This window comes from Zalophus californianus, chromosome 7 (assembly GCF_009762305.2).
Source record: "Zalophus californianus isolate mZalCal1 chromosome 7, mZalCal1.pri.v2, whole genome shotgun sequence".
Classification (NCBI taxonomy): Eukaryota; Metazoa; Chordata; class Mammalia; order Carnivora; family Otariidae; genus Zalophus; species Zalophus californianus.
The window spans coordinates 107,532,314-107,550,718 of NC_045601.1; the positions used below are offsets into that span (position 1 = coordinate 107,532,314).

The 18,405-nt window shown below is 55.4% G+C and overlaps 2 protein-coding genes across 4 annotated transcripts in view; both read right to left on the bottom strand.

The window, feature by feature from the left end:
* The window catches only part of CUL9 (cullin 9), a 37,158-nt gene extending 30,271 nt beyond the window's left edge, over positions 1–6,887 (bottom strand). For both annotated transcript variants that reach the window (XM_027601777.2, XM_027601776.2), the window contains exons 1-8: positions 6,752–6,887; positions 4,476–5,079; positions 3,763–3,917; positions 2,919–3,428; positions 2,283–2,418; positions 1,942–2,135; positions 1,278–1,683; positions 699–891 (exon numbers count right to left, since the gene is read on the bottom strand). In XM_027601777.2, the coding sequence (XP_027457578.1) occupies positions 699–891; positions 1,278–1,683; positions 1,942–2,135; positions 2,283–2,418; positions 2,919–3,428; positions 3,763–3,917; positions 4,476–5,070 (2,189 nt within the window). In that variant the 5' untranslated portion in view covers positions 5,071–5,079; positions 6,752–6,887. The remainder of the gene's footprint in view (positions 1–698; positions 892–1,277; positions 1,684–1,941; positions 2,136–2,282; positions 2,419–2,918; positions 3,429–3,762; positions 3,918–4,475; positions 5,080–6,751) is intronic.
* A 548-nt stretch (positions 6,888–7,435) lies between these two features.
* SRF (serum response factor) lies at positions 7,436–16,975 on the bottom strand. Of its 2 annotated transcripts, none has more exons than XM_027603210.2 (7): positions 16,094–16,975; positions 14,282–14,452; positions 12,441–12,702; positions 11,754–11,873; positions 10,537–10,728; positions 10,079–10,155; positions 7,436–9,844 (listed from the first exon to the last, which is right to left on the bottom strand). In XM_027603210.2, exons 1-7 carry the CDS (start codon positions 16,601–16,603, stop codon positions 9,749–9,751), a joined length of 1,428 nt encoding a protein of 475 aa, XP_027459011.1. In that variant the 5' UTR covers positions 16,604–16,975; the 3' UTR covers positions 7,436–9,748. The 2 variants fall into 2 exon arrangements, with proteins under 2 accessions (XP_027459011.1, XP_027459010.1); XM_027603209.2 differs by having other exon boundaries at positions 14,282–14,548; positions 16,094–16,968.
* Positions 16,976–18,405: the final 1,430 nt, after the last annotated feature.

Sequence of the window (18,405 nt, forward strand, 5' to 3'; positions counted from 1 at the left end):
GTTGGCAGACGTGAGGAAAACAGATCCAGTAGAACACTGTACTTGAACTTGGAGATAATCCTATTGCAAAGTCCTACGCAGCAGTGAGAGTAATGAAGCATCTCTATGTGGATGGACATGGAGAGCCCTCTCAGACATACTGAGTGTGGGGGGAAAGTTGTAGAAACATGTAGCGTGATTACACAGATTTAAACACAAACTCAGAAAATGTTCAATTTTCAAACACACTGACAAACGTAAATCTGTGGAAGGTCTGAAGAATCCACAGCAGACTGACAACAGTTGGAAAAAGGGACTCTGTCTTTTCCTTCTATGCTCTTTTACATTCTTCAGATCTTTTAAAATGAAAATGTATTTGTGTATTAAAAAAACCCGAGAGTTAAATTTTCTATACTTCCATTTCCTCACCCATACAATGGCATAAGCGCGTAGCATCAACTCTTCCTCAGGAAAGAAAACAGAGGGGGATTTAATGAGAGAACACATGTAAAACTTTAAGCACAGAGCCTGGCACAGAATAAGACCTCCAAGGATGTTATAATATTCTGTTATAATATGGCATCTTTCTGCTCAGCTACTCCTCAGGCCGACCCTTCTTTCACCCTCAGCCTTTCAAATTCCTGATATAGCTCCTTCCCACCCTACATCCTCCCACTATGGCAGCTTAAACAACCCCCCCCCCCACCATTCTAACTAACCTCAGGGATCTGTCGGGACGGACCAGAGGGTGGTCCCGCTCAGTGACCTCCTCCACAGCCTGAGAGAGGGCATAGAGCCCTGAAAGCTGCAGGTTTGTGTCCAAGCTGGATATCTGCACAGTGGCCACGACCTCTGCCACATGCTGATCCAGGGAGCTGCGCGGACCAGGACCCCGCAAGCCTCTAGCCATTTCTGAAATTGGTGAGGGAAAGGTAGTGGCTTAAAAAAAGTTGGAAGTCTTTAAAGGTCAAGCCCAGCTATTCTAATGATATTCTAATACATTATTCATTCCTGTAGCTTTGCATTCAAAGCTTTTCCAATTCTGTGTGAGAGATTTAATAGCCAAACACTGAAGATGAAGATATTCTGGAAAGCAGAGCCTCCTTTTCCAGGTATATGAAGGGAGCAGTGATTGGTTAGAGATATACTCAAGGTCAAAGGAAGGAAAATGGATGCATGCTTCCAGAGCATTTTCCCATGCAACAGCAACCTTAGTCCACAGCTCTCCTCTACCCTATTTCTTGGAGGCCAGGACTTGCTCCAACTTCTTTGCCCTCCTCCCCCAGCACCTGACTCACCACTGGCTGCCTCCTTCATCTCAGGGGGCAGAGCAATCCCCTCCATCACCAGAAGCTGGTTAAACAGCTGTGAATCACTCTGTGCCACGGGGGGCTCAGTTTTTCCCTTGGCAGGTTCTGAATCTGTCTTTGGGGGCTCAGCTTTTGCTTTGGGCGACTCAGTCTCTTCTTCTGAGAAGTTGGCCTCTGACTTGGACTCCTCTTCTGGATCTGGGGTACAGGAGTGACTTCGTAAAGAGGACGAGATGCTTAGTTCATCGGGTAGCATCCCATACTTGGTGTAGATTTGGGAGTTGAGCAGGTCACTGAGGGTGCTGCCCTCAAACCGACTGCTGAGCACCTGCAGCAGACCCTCAGCGATCTCCACAGGTACGGAGAGGTCACCCAGGGCCTTGTCACCCAGGGTCTGTCAACAGAAGAGGGTACGCATTTCAGGGACAAGCAGATGCGAAGGTCTTGGGGACACAAATAGAGAAGGTGGCCGCCTCCCACCATGCCTTGCATACCAGACCTCACAGCACTTGTCTCCTTCCCCAGCAGGCCCCCCTCATACTCTCTAATCACCAGCTCCAGCCTCCCCCTAAGCACCCCCTTATCTAGAACTCCCTTAGAGAACCCCACCTCCAAACCCACTCCAAACCCAAGTATCTCAGGCCTATGATACCTCATCCAGGTTCTCCCGAAGATTCTGGAAAATTGGCTGCTGCTCACATATATCCAGCTTCTTGATGAAGAAGAGCAGCTCCCACCACTCGGCCTGGGTCAGGTATCCCAACTGCTCATTCTTCTGGGGCTCGGGCTGGAGGTATGGCAAAGAGTAGAGCCCATCTACAGGTTTCCAGTCCCAGGAGGGAAGCACTAAGGATACAGGAACAGGGGTGCCATCATCCAATGGGAAAAGAGGGCATTTCTGAATCTCTGGGGCAGCTCCTGCTCAGGAGTGGCTGCATCCCAGTCATGCTCCTCTGTTCAGAGACATGCTGTCCATTGCCCTCCAAGGCTCACCTGTGCCCAGCAGAGGAGCCCCTGCCCCCTTTTCCACAGCTCCTGAAGCCGCATCCTCAGCAGCTTCCTCAGGGCCCAGGATCTCCAGCATGTGCCAGTGCACCCAGTAGGTGCGGCCCGTCGACTGCCAGAAGACCTGTATGGAGGGAGGAAGAAACAGGCAAAGAACAGGCTTCTGAGCCCTGGGTGGTGCAGGCTCAAGAGGACAAGGCTGGGCCCAGAGCCGGGGCACACGGTCCTCAGATGCACAGCTGGCTAGGCTCGGAAAAGCCTCCATATAGCAAAAAGGCTCCCTTCCCCTATGGGGTGGGCCCTGCCACTCACCTCCTCCTAACCCTCATGGCCTCTGCTCTGACACTCCCTCCTAACCAACTCCACGGGTGCAGGTGCAGGGAGTGTCTCCATGCAACAGCTCTGCTTCCTGGGTATGGGTCTCTGCTTGACCTCACAGCCCACCCCATTTTCTCAGCCCTCGAAATTTTCCCAAGCCCTTCTCACCTGCTGACCCCCTTTAACCACTGCAATCCCCACAGGGTTTTTCTCCCGGGGTGGCCTGCCAGAGCCCCCTGCACAGCAGCCCCAGTTATGCTCCCCCAGCTAGATCCCCACCAGCGTCCCCCACGCGCCCTCGCTCACCTGCACGGGGGGCACGCCGTTGTTGCTCTGACGGAACTCGCCCTCGTCCCCAGCGCTGACCTCCTCGTAGTCCTCCAGCATGCGCACTCGCATCCCGGCCTGCAGCGTCTCTCGCACGTACTCACCATAGCCACAGCGGCTTGAGAATTCAGAGCGTTGGCGGAAGGCCCGCTCTTGCCTTCTGGGGGCGGCAACCATGGTGGGGAGCAAAAGGCTAGGGCCTGAAACGCAGGGCTGAAAGATGGAGCGGGCAGGCCGCGGTGGCAACGTGCTCTGTTCACTGAGGTTCCGGGCCCAGCCCATGCTCCGCACCAGCTCGGAGATGAGGTTGCCCACAGCCATACTGAACTCCAGTTCCCGCTGCCCCCGGCTTTTCTCCCGGCCGAATTCCCTTGAGGACAGGGAGCCTCGGTCTCCAGCCCCTGGCTCTGGGCTGTTATTCAGCTGATCCAGCAGAGAGGTGACACATAGGTAGCGTTTCACCAGGGAGAAGAGCAGCTTTCCTGGGATCTGTAGGACACAGTCTGTGGTGTAGGTTCATCTTCTCCCAGCTTCAGCCCCTCGCCTTTCCCCATAATATCATCCTCTACAGAGAAACATGAACGCCTAGCCCCACACTCTGAGAAGGTCTCAAACTGTGATTTATAGAACACACAAGCAGTGTCTTAAAAGAGAGATTCCTGGGTTCTAATCTCAGAAATTCTGAGTGGGGGAGCAAGCGTGACCCTTCATTTTAGCAAGCTCCCCAAGTGGCTCTGGTGCTGATGCATAATCCTGAACCATGCTTTCAGGAGTGATGCCCTTGGCCTTGTACACGGCATTTCCCCCATAGCTGCCAGAGTACCTGAGGCAGATGAATGCCCTCAAAGGCCATGCAGTGTTCCTCAGAGGAGGTGGTCTCTGCAAACAGCTCCAGCAAAGTATAGCGGCTGTCAAAATCCATGTGCTGCTCGATGCCATCTTGTTGGCTCAGTGACAGAAGGACGTGAGCCCGACTCCCTGTAATCCACACCCAATCTGTATCTTCTCCTCAATCCCCAAGACTTTCCCCTGCCTCTCCTAGACTATCTATCCCCTACCCTAGAGGTTTTCAAACCTCTTTGTGACTGAGGTTCATGGTAAGGTATAGATTTTACATGGTAACCCGACACAAACATACCCAAGTACAACTGAAACATACATTTAATGCTACAAAACTTACCTTATGCTACCTGCTAGTTATTTTACATTAAAAAAAATGTTGGTTGTAACCCACCAAACTGATTTCACAATCAACGAATAAATCTCAACCTGCCGTTTAAAAATATAAACCTATCCTATTCTCTTCTCTGCCACTGCACTGAGAATGGACAGATGAACTGGGTACTATTATTTTATTCTATTTATATAACTGTCATAGTTTATTAATCTATACTTTTTTTTTTTTTTGGCAATAAATTGGTATTCACCAAATGCTAGGTCTTCTTCCAGAGCTGGGAAATCCCTCCTCTTTCTGTTCTTACTCCTTGTGGCCCCATTCTCTCCAGTGCTTTCCTTCTACCCCTGGCTGTCTCTTACCAGCATCGTGGGCTGCGAGAGCCTGTAGCATCTTGCCCGCACTCCGACGGATCTGAGGCTCAGGGTTGCATAACATGTGCATGAGCAGGTCCAGGGCTCCCGTCTCCCTGAAGACCCCAGTGAGGGGCCCGATGCTGGCATAGGCACTGAGCACATGGATGGTGTGGAGCACAGCAGCTGTGAGGCTCGAGGTCCCACCTTCTGCCAGCTGCCTGGCAGCCCTGCGCACCAGCGCCCGCACATCAGCCTCCATCTCTCCCATTGCTGTGTCATCCAGACCTCCTGGATCTCGGGGAAAGCTTCCTGAGCCCCCAGCTGGTTCATGCTGAGGTCTCTTAGATAGTGCCCGCTCACCTAACAGCATGGGGCAGTTGGCGTAGACTTCGGGGGCTGACAGCCACATGAGGATGTGCTCTGTCTTGCCCTCTTCCACACCCACTCTGCCCACTTCCCCACACTTCAGAACACTCCATCGGATCAGGTATTCAGGATGCCCATCATGCCCAGGCCGCTGTCGAATAAGCTCTTCAGGATATGCTTGCAGCCGGGGCCCCAAGGGCACCATGAGGTCCCCGGCGCGCCGTTCCCCCACCATCCTGACCTCCTGGGACACAGAAGGAGAAAGATAAAGGCAATGAGGGCAAGGGAAAAGACTACATGGAGGGGACGGAACCTTGAGACACAGATCAGGTGCAGGGTGACTGGTAGGCTGCATGATGGAATTTACAGACCAACGAGAAAAAGCCAAGAATGAGACAGAATACATAACTTGAATACATTTGGGGATTTAGAAGGAAGGAGAATGCAGTGGAAATGGCAAGAGGATGAAATGAAGGGGGTTAAGAAATGGAAGAGGTTATGAAAGAGGGTAAGAACAAGGAGGTCACAAAAAGAGTGACAGCTAGGTAGGACAGAAGAGCAGGATGGCCGAGGGATACAGATCAAGGCTTAGAAGGGTAACAGGGGTGAGCAGGCAGGACAGCAGCATGGGGGACAGTGGAGTCAGAACAAATGAGGAAAGGCAGGGTGGAGGAGAGGCAGGACAGGGAGTAAAAATGATAGCGTAAAGCTGGAATGCACATATAAAGGAGTGGGCCATGGCAGAGAGAATGGAAAGGAAAGAAGGCTGGGCGGTGGGCCCCCACATCCGGATGGCTGGATGGGGAAAGTGTACCAGCGTATTGTGAGCAAGAGAGGGGCTGAGGGGGCCAGATAAAATTATAGGAAAAAAGACCAGATTCCACCTGGCACATAAGTTGTATGTCTGGTGAGGGTCTAAGTCAGGTAGATATATAGGGAGGTGGTAATCATGCAGCTGAAGGGCAAGAGATGAGGTCAGGAGATGGTGAAGATGTTAGAGAGGCAATACAGCACAGGTGAGACTCAGGTGTGACTCTGAATTCTGGCTCTTTGACTTACTCCGAGAGTACTTTTGGACAAGTTACTTCACCACTGAGCCTCAGTTCCCTCCTCTGCAACATGGTGAGAGTACTGTAAAGTTGTAAACAACTGAGGAAGATCATGTACGCAGACCACCTAAAATAGCCGCTAGCACACAGTGAGAGCTCCCTAAACACAATCTAATATCATTATTCTTAGCTGAAGAAGGGAGGGGCAGTCCTCAGATAAATCGAGTTATTAAGCCGGAAAATGATAAATGGGAATAGGAAGACGGCTATGCTGGTGATCAGGAAAAGGTATGTGTGGTATGTAGCAACATGGGGGTAACTGGGGAGTGGTGAGAGTAGGAATGGGGAGATAAAAGATGACAGAAGAAAGGTGTGAAGAGGAGAGGAAACATGGGATGTGGACCTCGATGGGGGCAGGGGTCCGGGTAGCATGGGGAGGGGTGCAAGACCGGGAGGTAATCGGTGATGTGGCAGTGGACAACCGAGGAGCAGGGTGAAGTAAAACAACTGATAGGCCTAAATGGGGGGGGGGGGGGGGAGTGGGGGAACTATCATGGGCCTAGAACAGGAGCAGTAAACTGAGGTGTGGAGGTGAGGTCTGGAGCTGGGGATGAGACAGCAGGTAGAAGCAGGTAGCAAGGTCAAACCCAAGCTTGCAGACCATCAGCGGTGCCGGGGGAGGCCAAAGGGCAGCGGAACGGCTTTCGGGGCGGGGTGAGGAGGGGGGGTGCGGTCCGCGGAGGCTGACAGGACCGGGCGAATCTCGGAGAAAAGACCTGGCTCCCGTCATCGGCCCCACGGAGAGCGGGTCAGGGAGCGGGAGGGGGACGCGGCAGGGACCGGGTCGCCGCAGGACCCTCCTCTCACCTCCCACCGCCCGGCTTGGCCCTCGCTGGGAGCAGGCGGCCGGTCCCGCCGTCCTGGCCCCGCCTCCTCAGCAGCTCCCTTCCGGGTCACACGGCCAGGGCGGGCGCAGTCCGGCTTCTACGGGGGCCCCGACGGCCCACAGTCGAGCGTGGCGGAAGGGCGCGCCAGTGGAGCATGCGTAGTGGCCGCGCCGTTGCGCGCGGGGCGCGCTGTGGGCGGAGCCCGCGCTCACAGTCACGTTGCTCTTCGCCGCAGAAGTACGCAGCACTTTCCCTCCTTCACCTTGGAAGCCCCCGTCGCCTTTCCTGGGTCGGCCTTCCCCATCCCCCTGAAACCTGCACTCTCATCCCTGGAGCTGTCTGTCCTTAGTTTTCACTAGGTCACGTGGCCATGAGTTTCCCAAACCCCTCGGCAGTGCTTTGGATTGGTTGAGTCACTTTGCCTATTAATTAAAATTGCTCATGTCTGTGTTGGCCTGAAAACCTAACAAAGCCACGCACAGAGACAAAGGCTCCAACTCCCCGAAATGTTCCTTCAGTTAAGTCGCAGAGTTCCACAGCCCAAAGCACCCCTTAGCTTTGCCGTTGTTCTCATCAGGCAGCCAGGCTTGCTTCTCAGAGCAACGTTTGGGGTTTGATACTTCCCTCCCTCCCTATGCAGAAAAACGGAGGCAAAGACCCCACAGTCTGTGCACAAAAATGATACATTTATTGAAAGAGTATTTTTTTTAATACAAAAGAAAGCTCTGTACATAGGACTGTGACCATGTCCACTATTCCTGGGTCAGCATCCCAGGGGAAGTAGAAACCACTGACATACTCCACATTCACACACACACACACTCAGGCACACGCACGCGCACACACACATGCACGCACACACACCCCAGATACACCAAGGAAGGGAAACACCAAGGGTTGCTGCACATATAAATGCCACCTCATCCCTGACGCACACATGTTCTCCCAAGGCCACGCTCACACAACACACATTATAAGCACTTTGCCTGATTCACTCACTGGGTCTGTCTCTTGTGGGAAGGAGAGGAGGAATTCATCAGTCTCCTCCCCTGGGTTGGGGAGTGGGGAGTGAGTGAGTGATCGTGGAGTGAAACAAGAGCAGAGAAAGGGGGCTGGGCAGTTACAGACCTGAGTCCCAAGCTACCCCACTCTCTGGCCCCTGATTTGCCATGCACCAGCCTTGTAAGCCACCCATAAGCCCCAGCTATCTCCAGGAGAAAGCCCAGAATGGTGACTTCCATCTTGGCACCCCAAAACGGGGCAAGACAGCAATGGGGGTTAGAGGTTACGGGGTTTCTCAAACGCGCCGGCAAATCATCCCCTTGCTAACTAGGCTGTGCGCAAAAACTTCCCCCACCCCTTCACCTAGTCACAGAAGCAGGACTGTTCCTCCCGAAGGCAGTCACGGGGGTTAATAAAACTCCACCACAACTGCTGCCCTGTTCTGAAAAAGCTCCCTTTCTGGATAAAGGGGGTGAAGGTAGGCTCTGACACAGGGTAAAAGACCTTCCCCCTATGCTGGCCCATCCTCAAGGTCTACCCCAAAGGGGGCAGAGTGGGGTAGGGCACGGCCCCTGTACAAATTACATAAATACTGAGGTTACACTTAGAAAAATAAAGTCATTTTCTTCAAGGCTTTTTGTCTTAATTTAAAAAAGTTACAGTAGCTGCTCACTCCCTGGGAGAGCTGCCCATTTCTGGCTCCCCTATCTCTATACTCAGCCCAAGAGCTGCTCCCATTTCTTCTGACCCCCATTCCTGCCTCTCACCCCCTCCCAGACCCCACCTTGCTCACTGCAACTTGGGCCCCAGGCAGCTGCAGGCCTGGGGGAGCACAAGGCTGCAATGCCCATGCGTGTGGCACAAATGAAGTCAGTTGCCTCTACCTGACACCCTCCCACCCCCACCCCCACATTTGGTCTCCCTCTTCCCTCTCCCTTGCAACAGCCCTAAAGGGCAAAAAGAGACCCAGGGCTGTGGGTCACCCTCCCCACCCCGTTGGGGCATGGCCTGAGGGCCCCTCCCCCGGTTTTCTCCTGGAAACAACCCAGGACCGGGCAATCCCAGCATCTCCCCTACACACTGACGGGCCCCGAGCTCATGGGGTGGCTCTGTCCCCAGAGGCCCAGCCAGTTCCGGGGAGCCCCAGGGCTCCCCAGGGAAGGGGAGCTCGGGCAGGGAGGGGGACGAGAAAAACGCCATAAAAAAAAGTTTAAATATTTTAAAAATATATATTTATAGATTTCACTTCGTCTCCTCAAATAAAAAGTTCAAAATCAACTTTAAGTAAAGCAGCTGGGGGGCAGGGGGAGACAGGGTGAGAGGGAACCCTGATGGTTCCCTCCAACCCAGGAGTCCCTGGAGTCCCGAGGGGATTGGCAAGGCAGGGCAGGGCAGCTGGCCCCGGGAACCTGCTCTGTGCACAGGCCCAGCTCTCAGGAGCTGCAGGGACAACAGGGCGGCGGCGTGAGGGAAGAAGCCCCATCTCCCCAGGTGGCTCCCTTCGGGGCAGGGGTAGGGCTCTTTTTACCCAGCCTGTGACAGACACAGTGCTGACTTGGGGTCAGCAAGGAGGCTGGGAGAGGACCCCAACTGCTTCCTCAGGGGGAACACGGTGCCTAGTCCCACAGGGGCCTGTGTGTGGGAAGGTGGGGCACGGTCCCATTGGATAAGCTAATACTCATGGCAAACATGGCGCCAAGCTGGCGAGGGGAGTCTGAGGAGGGAGGATGGCCCCACCATCAACAGAAAACGGGAGGTGGAGCTAGAAGGAGGGGAGGGTGAGGGAGGATGGGGTGGAGGGCAGGCTGGCCCATTTCTTTGGCTGGAGTGAGAGGGCTCAGTCCTGCGGCTGCCCACTCCTCCTCCCTGCCTCCCTCCTGCGGCCCGTCAACGTGTGTATAAAGAAAACGTGAAAAGGCAACAATAAATAAGTGGTGCCATCCCTCGGGCCATCTGTCCAGGGTGGCAGGGCGGATCAGTCACTCTTGGTGCTGTGGGCGGCGTCCAGGTTCACCACCTGTAACTCGGTGAGGTTGCTGCTGCTCCCAGCCTGCTGCCCGATCACAGCCATCTGGAGGGAAGGAGGTGTGTGAGGAAGAGGGGGCAGGGGCTGACCAGGCAGTTCAAGCCCCCGCCCCGCTTGCCTGCCTGTCCACCACAGGCCTGACCGGGGAAAACAGACAGGCCTCCTGCCTAGGGATCTTGGCTTTGACCAATGGGTAAATGGAATCCCCAGGGTCAAGATAAAGAAATGGCTGGCTGGCTGGCTGGCTGGCGTGAGGTGAAGGGTGCCACCCCCACCTACCTGGTGAAGCTGAACTGCAGAAACAGGGATCTGCACTGTCCCAGACGGCGCTGTCAGGAACACCTGAGGAACGCCACCTGCATTGGGAAACCACAGGAGATACTCAAATTGCTTGCTCGAGAGAAACTTCCAGATACTGGAGAAGTGGTGATAAATGCACAAGTGACCCGGTAAGTCTCAGATGCAAGTGCCCAAGGGCAAGTGTCCAAATGTGTCCATGTGTGCATGTGGACGTGAGTTTTCAAGTGTGCATGAGTACCCTAGTGGACAGCCATGGGTGTTGGAATATGTGTGCAAGCATCCGTGTGTGCGTGTGTAGGGCTATGTGTGGGCAGCCTAGTTTGTGTATGTGGTGTGTGAGTGTGGACATCTAGGTGTGTATGTGGGGGCGCATTTGAACGTGTGGGTGTCTAAGGGAGGAAATGGTCCTCCTTCCTCAGCCCCACTCCACAACTCACCTTGCTCCTGGACCTGGCTGTGGGACACCTGCATGGTGGATGGCGCCTGGGGGAAGGCATTGAGCACGGTGAGGCTGCCATCAGCCAAGCCCGAGGTGGGTGCATACATCACCGCATGGGGACTAGGGTACATCATGTGGCCGCCCACAGTTGTAGGCACAGATGACGTCATGATGGTGGCAGGCAATGTCACTGGCAAACACAGACACACATTAAGGAGGTTGGCCCTGGTCCCTACTGATGTCCCCAATCCCACCTCCAGGAATTCCAGGGCTCCGGAGCCCTCATGCTATTGCCCAGGTCAGAAGCTTGACAAGACTCATTCCTCTGCTCCCTGTGTCATCGACTAAGAAAAGCCTTATTTTTTCTTGAACACAGGAGCACCAACCTTTAATTGTATCCTATCACGTTATACTATGCAATTTTCTATCAGCTGAATTCTTCATTCCAAGACCATAAGGCCCTGGGAGAAACAAGGATTGCAATGACTGACTCACTCTTAGGGAAACTCAGATACTCCCCTTTTATTTTATTTTATATTTTTCAGATACTCCCCTTTTAGGGGGCTCCATCATCCCATTTTTTAATTTGTTCTCACTTTTCCTCCCTCTTCCTAAACGTGTGGCTAACAAACTTATCTTTTAAACATCCAAGTTTCATGTGCATAAGGTCACCTGGGATCTTGTTAAAATGCAGATCTGGGGTAAGGCTTAAGAGTCTGCATTTCTATCAAGTTCCCAGGTGATCCTGGTCCTCTGTCCATAGACCACATCTCGTGTAACAAGGCTGTCAAGAGCAGGAACTTAAAAGTAATTTTATTTTGAAAGTGTTTCATTATTTCTGAAATGACTAGATTAGAATTATAGCTACTCAAAACTTAGGATGCTCTCCCACAAGGGGACAACTGCTCTATAAATCTTTCCTGGTAATTAAGCAAATGTGTGTCCTTGGGTAAGTAACTTCTCCTTTCTGGGCCCATAGCTTCTCAGCTGAATGAGGAGAACGGTGGCTCCAATGGTCCCTAATTTCCTCCTGAAATCCACAGCCCTACCGAAGGACAGGATTCCAAACCCAGCCATCCTCACCTGACCATCTCATAAGGATTAGGATAAAGGTTAAGCCAAAAGCCTCCATCTCCACATTAAGGAATTCTCTGACCTTAGTTACAGGAGGGGTACTGCAGGGTGGGGCAGGGAGGGGAGAGCTTCCAGCGATACCTGTCCCACTGGAGGAGGTCTGCGTGAGGTCTGTGCTGCTGTCACGAGAGGGAGACGCTTGCTGTGGGGCCTGGTGCACCTGAATGGCCTGCACTGGGACCTGCTGGGCCACTGCCCCACCTAGGAGACACAGAGACTTACTCATGCTCTGTCCTACCCGGCCACCATCTGCACCAAGCACCCACAAACACCCCCAGGCCCAGGGACCGGCACGCTGCTCCCCAACTCCCATAGCTATCTTTCCTGGGGGCTAATGAGGCCTTTCACGGCCTGAATCTTGTCTCCAGGGGTTTCTGCCCTCTCCTCCTGCCCCTCCCCCCTCCTCCCACCCCAGGCCTTGCCTCTGCCTCCTTGGGTGACCTATGCGCTGGCACTGAATCAACAGGAACATGCCCTGTCCCTCACTCAAGGTAGGGAGGTGGTGCAACGTCTACTGTCCCTGTGGCAGAGGGGGCACAGGGCTGGGTTGCTAGAAAAGGCCACAGGGTATGGTTGAAACTTATTGACAAGGATAATAGGGGTCCCGGGGGGTGGGGGGAAGGGCATGCCTGCCAATGGGACATTAAGAGGCTTCTTTCAGGTTCTGGCTGGCCCCTGTCCACCCTCCTTCTGAGCAAGGAAAGAGGTTCTCCTTGTACCAGCCCTCAATCCACTCGTGGCATGCTCAGTTTGCCCCTTGTGACTCACCAGGCATGAGGGTGAAGCTGGTAGGCAGCTGCATGAGGCCCCCGGAGGAGACGGGGCCACTGCCTGTACTCTTCAGCACAGTCCCGTTGGCACTGCTGACAGCGCTGGGGCTGACGCTAGCAGACACTGGGGCCAGGTAGTTCGTGATGGGGAAGGAGGGGCCGCTGCTGACTTGCATGGTGGTAGAGGTGCTGGGTGCTGTTTGGATGGTGGAGGTGGTACCCGGCAGGTTGGTGACCGTGAACGCCTGTTTCAGTGTGTCCTACACCCAGAATAAAGATGCAGCAGTGAGCCTCTACCAGACCGTGCCCCTGCAGAAACTTTGTGTGTAGTGACAGCCCAGACTGGAACCAGTGGGCTTGGGTTCAAACCCTAGCTCTGCCATTTGCCTGCTGTCTGAGCCCTGCGTGAGTTACTGAGCTGCTGAACTTCAGTTTCCTGTCCGTAAAAGGAGAAGACTTAGCCCATAGGTGTTGTGAAGATTAACAGGTGAACATAAATAAAGTGCCCGACACCTAAAAGGAGCAGTACGTTTTTGCTGCTCTTATGATGATGATGATGATGTCATCTTGATAAGTCCCTGAATTCTCTTCCCCAGTGGATTACGGTAATCAACCCTGGCTGGGGAATCAAGCAGGGGGGTCTATTCCCAGCTCTGGCAATGACCACCTGTGTGATCCCGGAGAAATCAACTTCCTCTTTCTGAGCCTCAGTTTTCCTGGTCTGTAAACATGAGGAGGCTGAGCTACTATATCCTCTTTAAAAACGTCGTTTCCGGCTCTGATTTGCCAGGCTTCTGAGACAGGGACGGAGTTTTTCAGGGAACTTAGGGTTTCAGAGAGATCTTGAGTGTTTGGCAATTAAGCACTCATGCCAAATACTTAAGATTTAAACTGCCAAAGGAATTATTCCTCCAGCAAAATTCCCTGGGAATAAATGAGCCCTACTGCTTAAAAGAGTTTGCAACTACATATGACATGCTGGCAAGAGGGGGTGGCACCTGGAGCACTGACTCCCCCCTCGGCGAGCCTTTGTTCTTACAAGGGGAAGGAGGAAGCCACGAGCTGAGAACCAAGCCCAGAGAACTGAGGGGGTTCAAATACTGGGGGTGGGTCAGCGCGGGATGTTTGCTAGGCAGCCGAGCTTAAGGCCCCTGATTGGCGAAGGCGTTGCTAAGGCAAACAGTGCCGCTTCTTCTGACTGGCCAGTTAGTGAAGGGCCACCCGGAAGGTGGAGCTCCCCAGAGAAGCAACGGAGGAAGCCCCGCCTCCTCTCCTTACCGGGAAAAGGAAGGGGGAGGCGTAACTAGGGCCGGCATCTCTAGCAGCCGCGAATACACTCCCTAAACGTGCCCAGGCCCGGACATCCTGAAGAGGTAGGCGGCTGGCTAGTTAGGTAGTCTCCAGCCCAGTCAACCAGCCCGCCTGCCGACAGTACTGGGTTCCCAGGACCCTGGAGCCCACGAGTGCTTCCTACTCCCTGGCAACCCAGGCTGCCGCGAGGGCAGGGCTAAGCTACGCCCCCGCCCCCAGCAGGGAGACAGCTGGCGGGAGGAATGCAAGGGCCCTGCCAGGCGGGCGGGCTGCAGGCGGGAGGCCGGCCTGGAGCCGGAGCCGGCCTTATAAGGGCACGGAGGCCGCCCGCTTATCTAGGGGGCCGGCCTCCTGTCAGGATGGCGAGGATGGACACCTGTCCCCTAGGATGAGGGGCACTAACCCCGCTCCGTTCCACATCAGTGGGCACCTATCCTGAGTGAGGGAGAGAGAGGCACCCACCCCCTCCCCTCTCTGCTGGTGAAGTCCCTCCCCTTCCTTCCCCTCAGATAGGCGACCCAAACACACCTTGGTCTCCCCACTGCTGTCGGACTCCGACACCTGGTAGGTGAGGTCTGTCTCTTCAAAGCCCGTGGCACTCATTCTCTGGTCTGTGGTGGGGTCTGAGCGAGGTGGAGAGTCTGGCGAGTTGAGGCAGGTCTGAATCAGTGCCTTGCCAGTCTCACTGGTGATCATGGGCTGCAGTTTGCGGGTGGCAAAGGTATACACATGGCCTGTTTCACTGGCCACCAGCAACAGCACCTGTGTCCCTGTCAGCGTGGACAGCTCATAGGCCTGGGGGTAGGGGGGAGGAGATGGGTAGGTCAGCCAAACTTTTTCTCTCTACCTTCCTTGGGAAGTAGGGAAGAGAGGAAATAACACAGAGATCTCAAGCCCCTGCCGCCCCCGCCCCCAATCAAAATATCTGAAGAAGAGCTGGAGAGCAGGAAAACTACCCATGCTCCTCCTTTGAGGAGCAGCCACTGACCTGCAGATAGCCCAAGCAAACAGTCACAGCCCCCTAGTGACAGAATGTATAACCTCAGGGGACACGGAGGTGCCAGGAGCCTCAGAGAGAGGGCTCCCACACCCACTCTTCACTGTCATAGGAACCAGACAGAATAAAGTTGCTATCTCACTGGAAGTCCCACAAGACATTAAGGATAAGGGGGTCACATAAATTCTAAACTGTCCCATGTTTCTTCCCAGAAACTGCACAGGTCCTAACCTGTTGCCATTTTGTCCTTATGCCCTAGAACACTGTGCTACCAGCTTTTTCCTTTCTTTGTCTTGATGCAACAGGGTATGGAGTGATGGGAGATGGGGGCTAGATTAGCAGCTACTACCCTGCCATGACCCCAGGGAGGGGACCTTCAAGGGTGGTCTCACAGATGGCCTCCTTACTCCCAAAAAAGTTCCACAACCCACCTCGGAAGCAGCTCTGGTTTTTATATGGGGCAGAAATAAACACCAGCCCATGTCCCCAGGGTTCTAGCTTCTTGTTCATCTGCTTCCATCCCTTCCTAAATCTTCTACACCTCATGACGGCTCCTTTCCTCACTCCTTTTCACTGGATAGCTGGCTAGAAGAGGAAGAATTTCTAGGTACCTCTACAAACCTCCCTGCCTTCCCCCAAACTCCATGCACAGATTCTCTGTGGGGCTGGAAATCCCACTTGTCCCAAAGGCAGATGGTCCTGAGGGCTGTCCTGCAGGGAGTGCACCAGGGAGTGGATGCAAGGGAAGACACATGGCCATCGTGGGACTCAGTCCCTGCTGCTCAGGGCAGCATCTGTACTTCTGCCCGGCTCCCTTACCTGGGGCTCTGGAGCCCCATTCGGTCATCAGCCCAGCCAGCACTACTCTTGTGGTGCCCACCTTCCTCCCACACATGCTGGCTCATTGTTGTTATAGAGCTCTAGCCTCTTCACCTCCATACCTTCCCTTCGGCTCCCTGCTTTTCCGGCACCTTCCCCGGGACACCAGAAGGCACTGGATCTAGTGACCCCCGCGTCTAATTAACCACCTCCCGAGCAGCCTCCCATTACCACTCTTCACCCCTTCACTCCACAAGGGCCCTGTTCCTCTCTCGCGCCCGTCACTCCCACCTCGGCGCCTTTCCCCTCTTCTCTGGACGTCTCCGGCATCTCCCCTCTCCCCACATTTCCCCGGCGGCCCCTCCCCTTTCGCCCCCCCCGGGGTAACAGCCATCCCCTCCCACACACCTCCTGCGGACTCGCCGCCTCTCACCTCCGCCTCGGCTCTGTCTTCCTCCCGGGCTCCCCTTGCGTGTCCCCACCCTCCCGGTCCCCCGTGGCCGGCCAACCTCCGGGCCCGGTACCTTCTTCATGATGCCCGTCTTCCTCTTGCTGAAGGTCGTGTAGCGCCGCAGTTTGTTGTCGATGAACTCCATCTTGATCTTCACGCGGCCCCGAGTCTTCTTACCCGGCTTGGCCCCGCTCACCGCGCCACTCACCGGCCCATAGCCTCCGGTGGCTGCCGCCGCCGCCTCGGGCCCACCGACGAGCTCCATCTCGCTCAGGCTCCGCTTCAGGCCGCGCCGCTCGGCGCCCAGCTCCTCCTCTTCGCCCGACTCCGAGTCGCCCTCGCTGCCGCTGTAGACTAGGGCCCCCGCGGTGGGCGCCGGGGTGGTTGTCGCTGCTGCTGCAGCCTCCCGCTCGAGGCGGCCCGGCCCGAGCCCCGCGCCGTTCCCGGGAACCCGGCCCCCGTTAGCCCCGCGAGTCCCGCCGCCGCCACCTCCCGGCCGCCCCGTCGGGGTCCGGTTCAGGCTGCCCCCCAGGGCCGAGCCCCGGCCCAGCGCCGCCGCGGCCCCAGCTTGGCTCGGTAACATGGCGCTCAATGCAGGAGGGCGGACGGGCAGTCAGCGAGGAATCGGAGCCGCCGCCGCCGCCGCCATCGGCTTCCCGGCTCAACCCGGCACTCCCGCTGCTGCTAGAGCCGCTATCGCTGCCGCCGCCGCCGCCGCCGCCGCTGTGAACCCGGGGCCCCTGCACGCCCGGGCCGACCTGGGCCCTCACTTTCTTGCCCCTGTGGCCCGGGTTGCCCCAGGCCGCGCGGAGCGCCCCCTGTCCGTATGCTAGGGCGGCGCGCCCGGCGGCCGTCAGCGTCTCCCGGGGGGCAGGGGCTGCTGGCCGCGGCCGAGGCTGCGGGTGGAGGGGGCCGGGACCACGCGCTGGCGGCGGAGGGATCCCCCGACCCTTCCCCCCATATAAAGAGATACAATGTTTCCTTTTATGGCGAGGCCGCTCCTTATATGGTGAGCCCCTGCGCCCCCGCCGCATTGGTCCGCGGTTCCGGCACCTCCGCTTCCCATTGGCCCACAGGGAGCTCTTATTTGCATAGACATACCGAACTCGCTGCTGTCATCCCGCGTCAGACGGCGACTCCGAAAGGGGAGGAGCCGAGGCCTCTTAAAGGAACAGGAGAGGAGGTACGACTCCGCCCCCCTGACCAGAGAATGGTGGAGCTGGGAGGGACCTGAGGAGAGGAAGACTGGGAGTGGACCCAAACGCGGTCCTGCGGCGGAATGGGAGCAGCCCTGGGAACCCGGCTCTGGAAGCAAACGCTAGAGTAGTCCCTGAGTGGATTGTGCGGGTTGCAGTAAATGATATAATACAGCCCAAATTCCAAGGGGGTGCAGGGATTGGAGCACTTCCCCACGCCTTCCTGAGGGAGGCAAATTTACTGGCTGGACAGAAGAGGCTTGGGTCCCCGGTGTCCAGACTCGTCGCTTCCCCGCCGCTCGGCTCCAACCCTTCCCCTCCCCCCTACTTCCTTTCCCTTTCCCTCTCTTTTCAAGGCGACGACACTTTCCCACCAGGCCGGCTCCCCGGTCCTCATTCATCATCCTCTATACTGGAGGGATCTTTGGCAGACGGACATCTGGAAAAGACCGAGGGAGACAGTCGGCCTCCCGGTCCCCGAAGGGGGCAGGGAGACGAGATGAAGATCTGTGAAGACTTCCAGCTGCGGGCTGGGCTGGGGGAGGGGGTGGTCCTGAGGATAAAGCCCACCCCACCGCCTGTGCAAAAGCTTGGGAAAAAGTAGAGCCAGGCAGGAAGTTTCAGCAAGTAAGCCAGCCAGCCAGCCAACGCAGCGCGTACACACACACACACACACACACACACACACACACACACACACACACACACACCACACACACACACACACAACGCAGCGCGTACACACACACACACACCCTTCTGTGGATAACCCACGGTCGGGGTGCGGGGGGGGGGGGTTAGAACTGGAGCGGGGCAAAGCCCAGGTTCAGGGTGTGGGTCGGGGTCTCAGCTCCAAAGCCGTGAAAATAGCCTGGGCCTTGTGTTACAGAAATTTTTTCAAATCTGGAATCAGCATTTTTCTAGCCCTGTGCCAGGAAACAAGTATTCGACCTCTCCAAATCCCATCATATTCCTCATTGTTGGTACCCATCCCATGTTGGGATCTTAATGCAGATGAAAGGAGATAAAGGCTAAAGCACAGAGTAAGTGGTCAGTGAATAGTTAATAGAAGCTACTGGGGTAATAACCTCATCCCTGGGATAAATATCGGGTTGTCTTTAAGGGGATTGGAGAATGATTCCTGCCTTAAAAGTTTTTGTGAAGATTAAATAAAGCAGGTGGTTGTGAC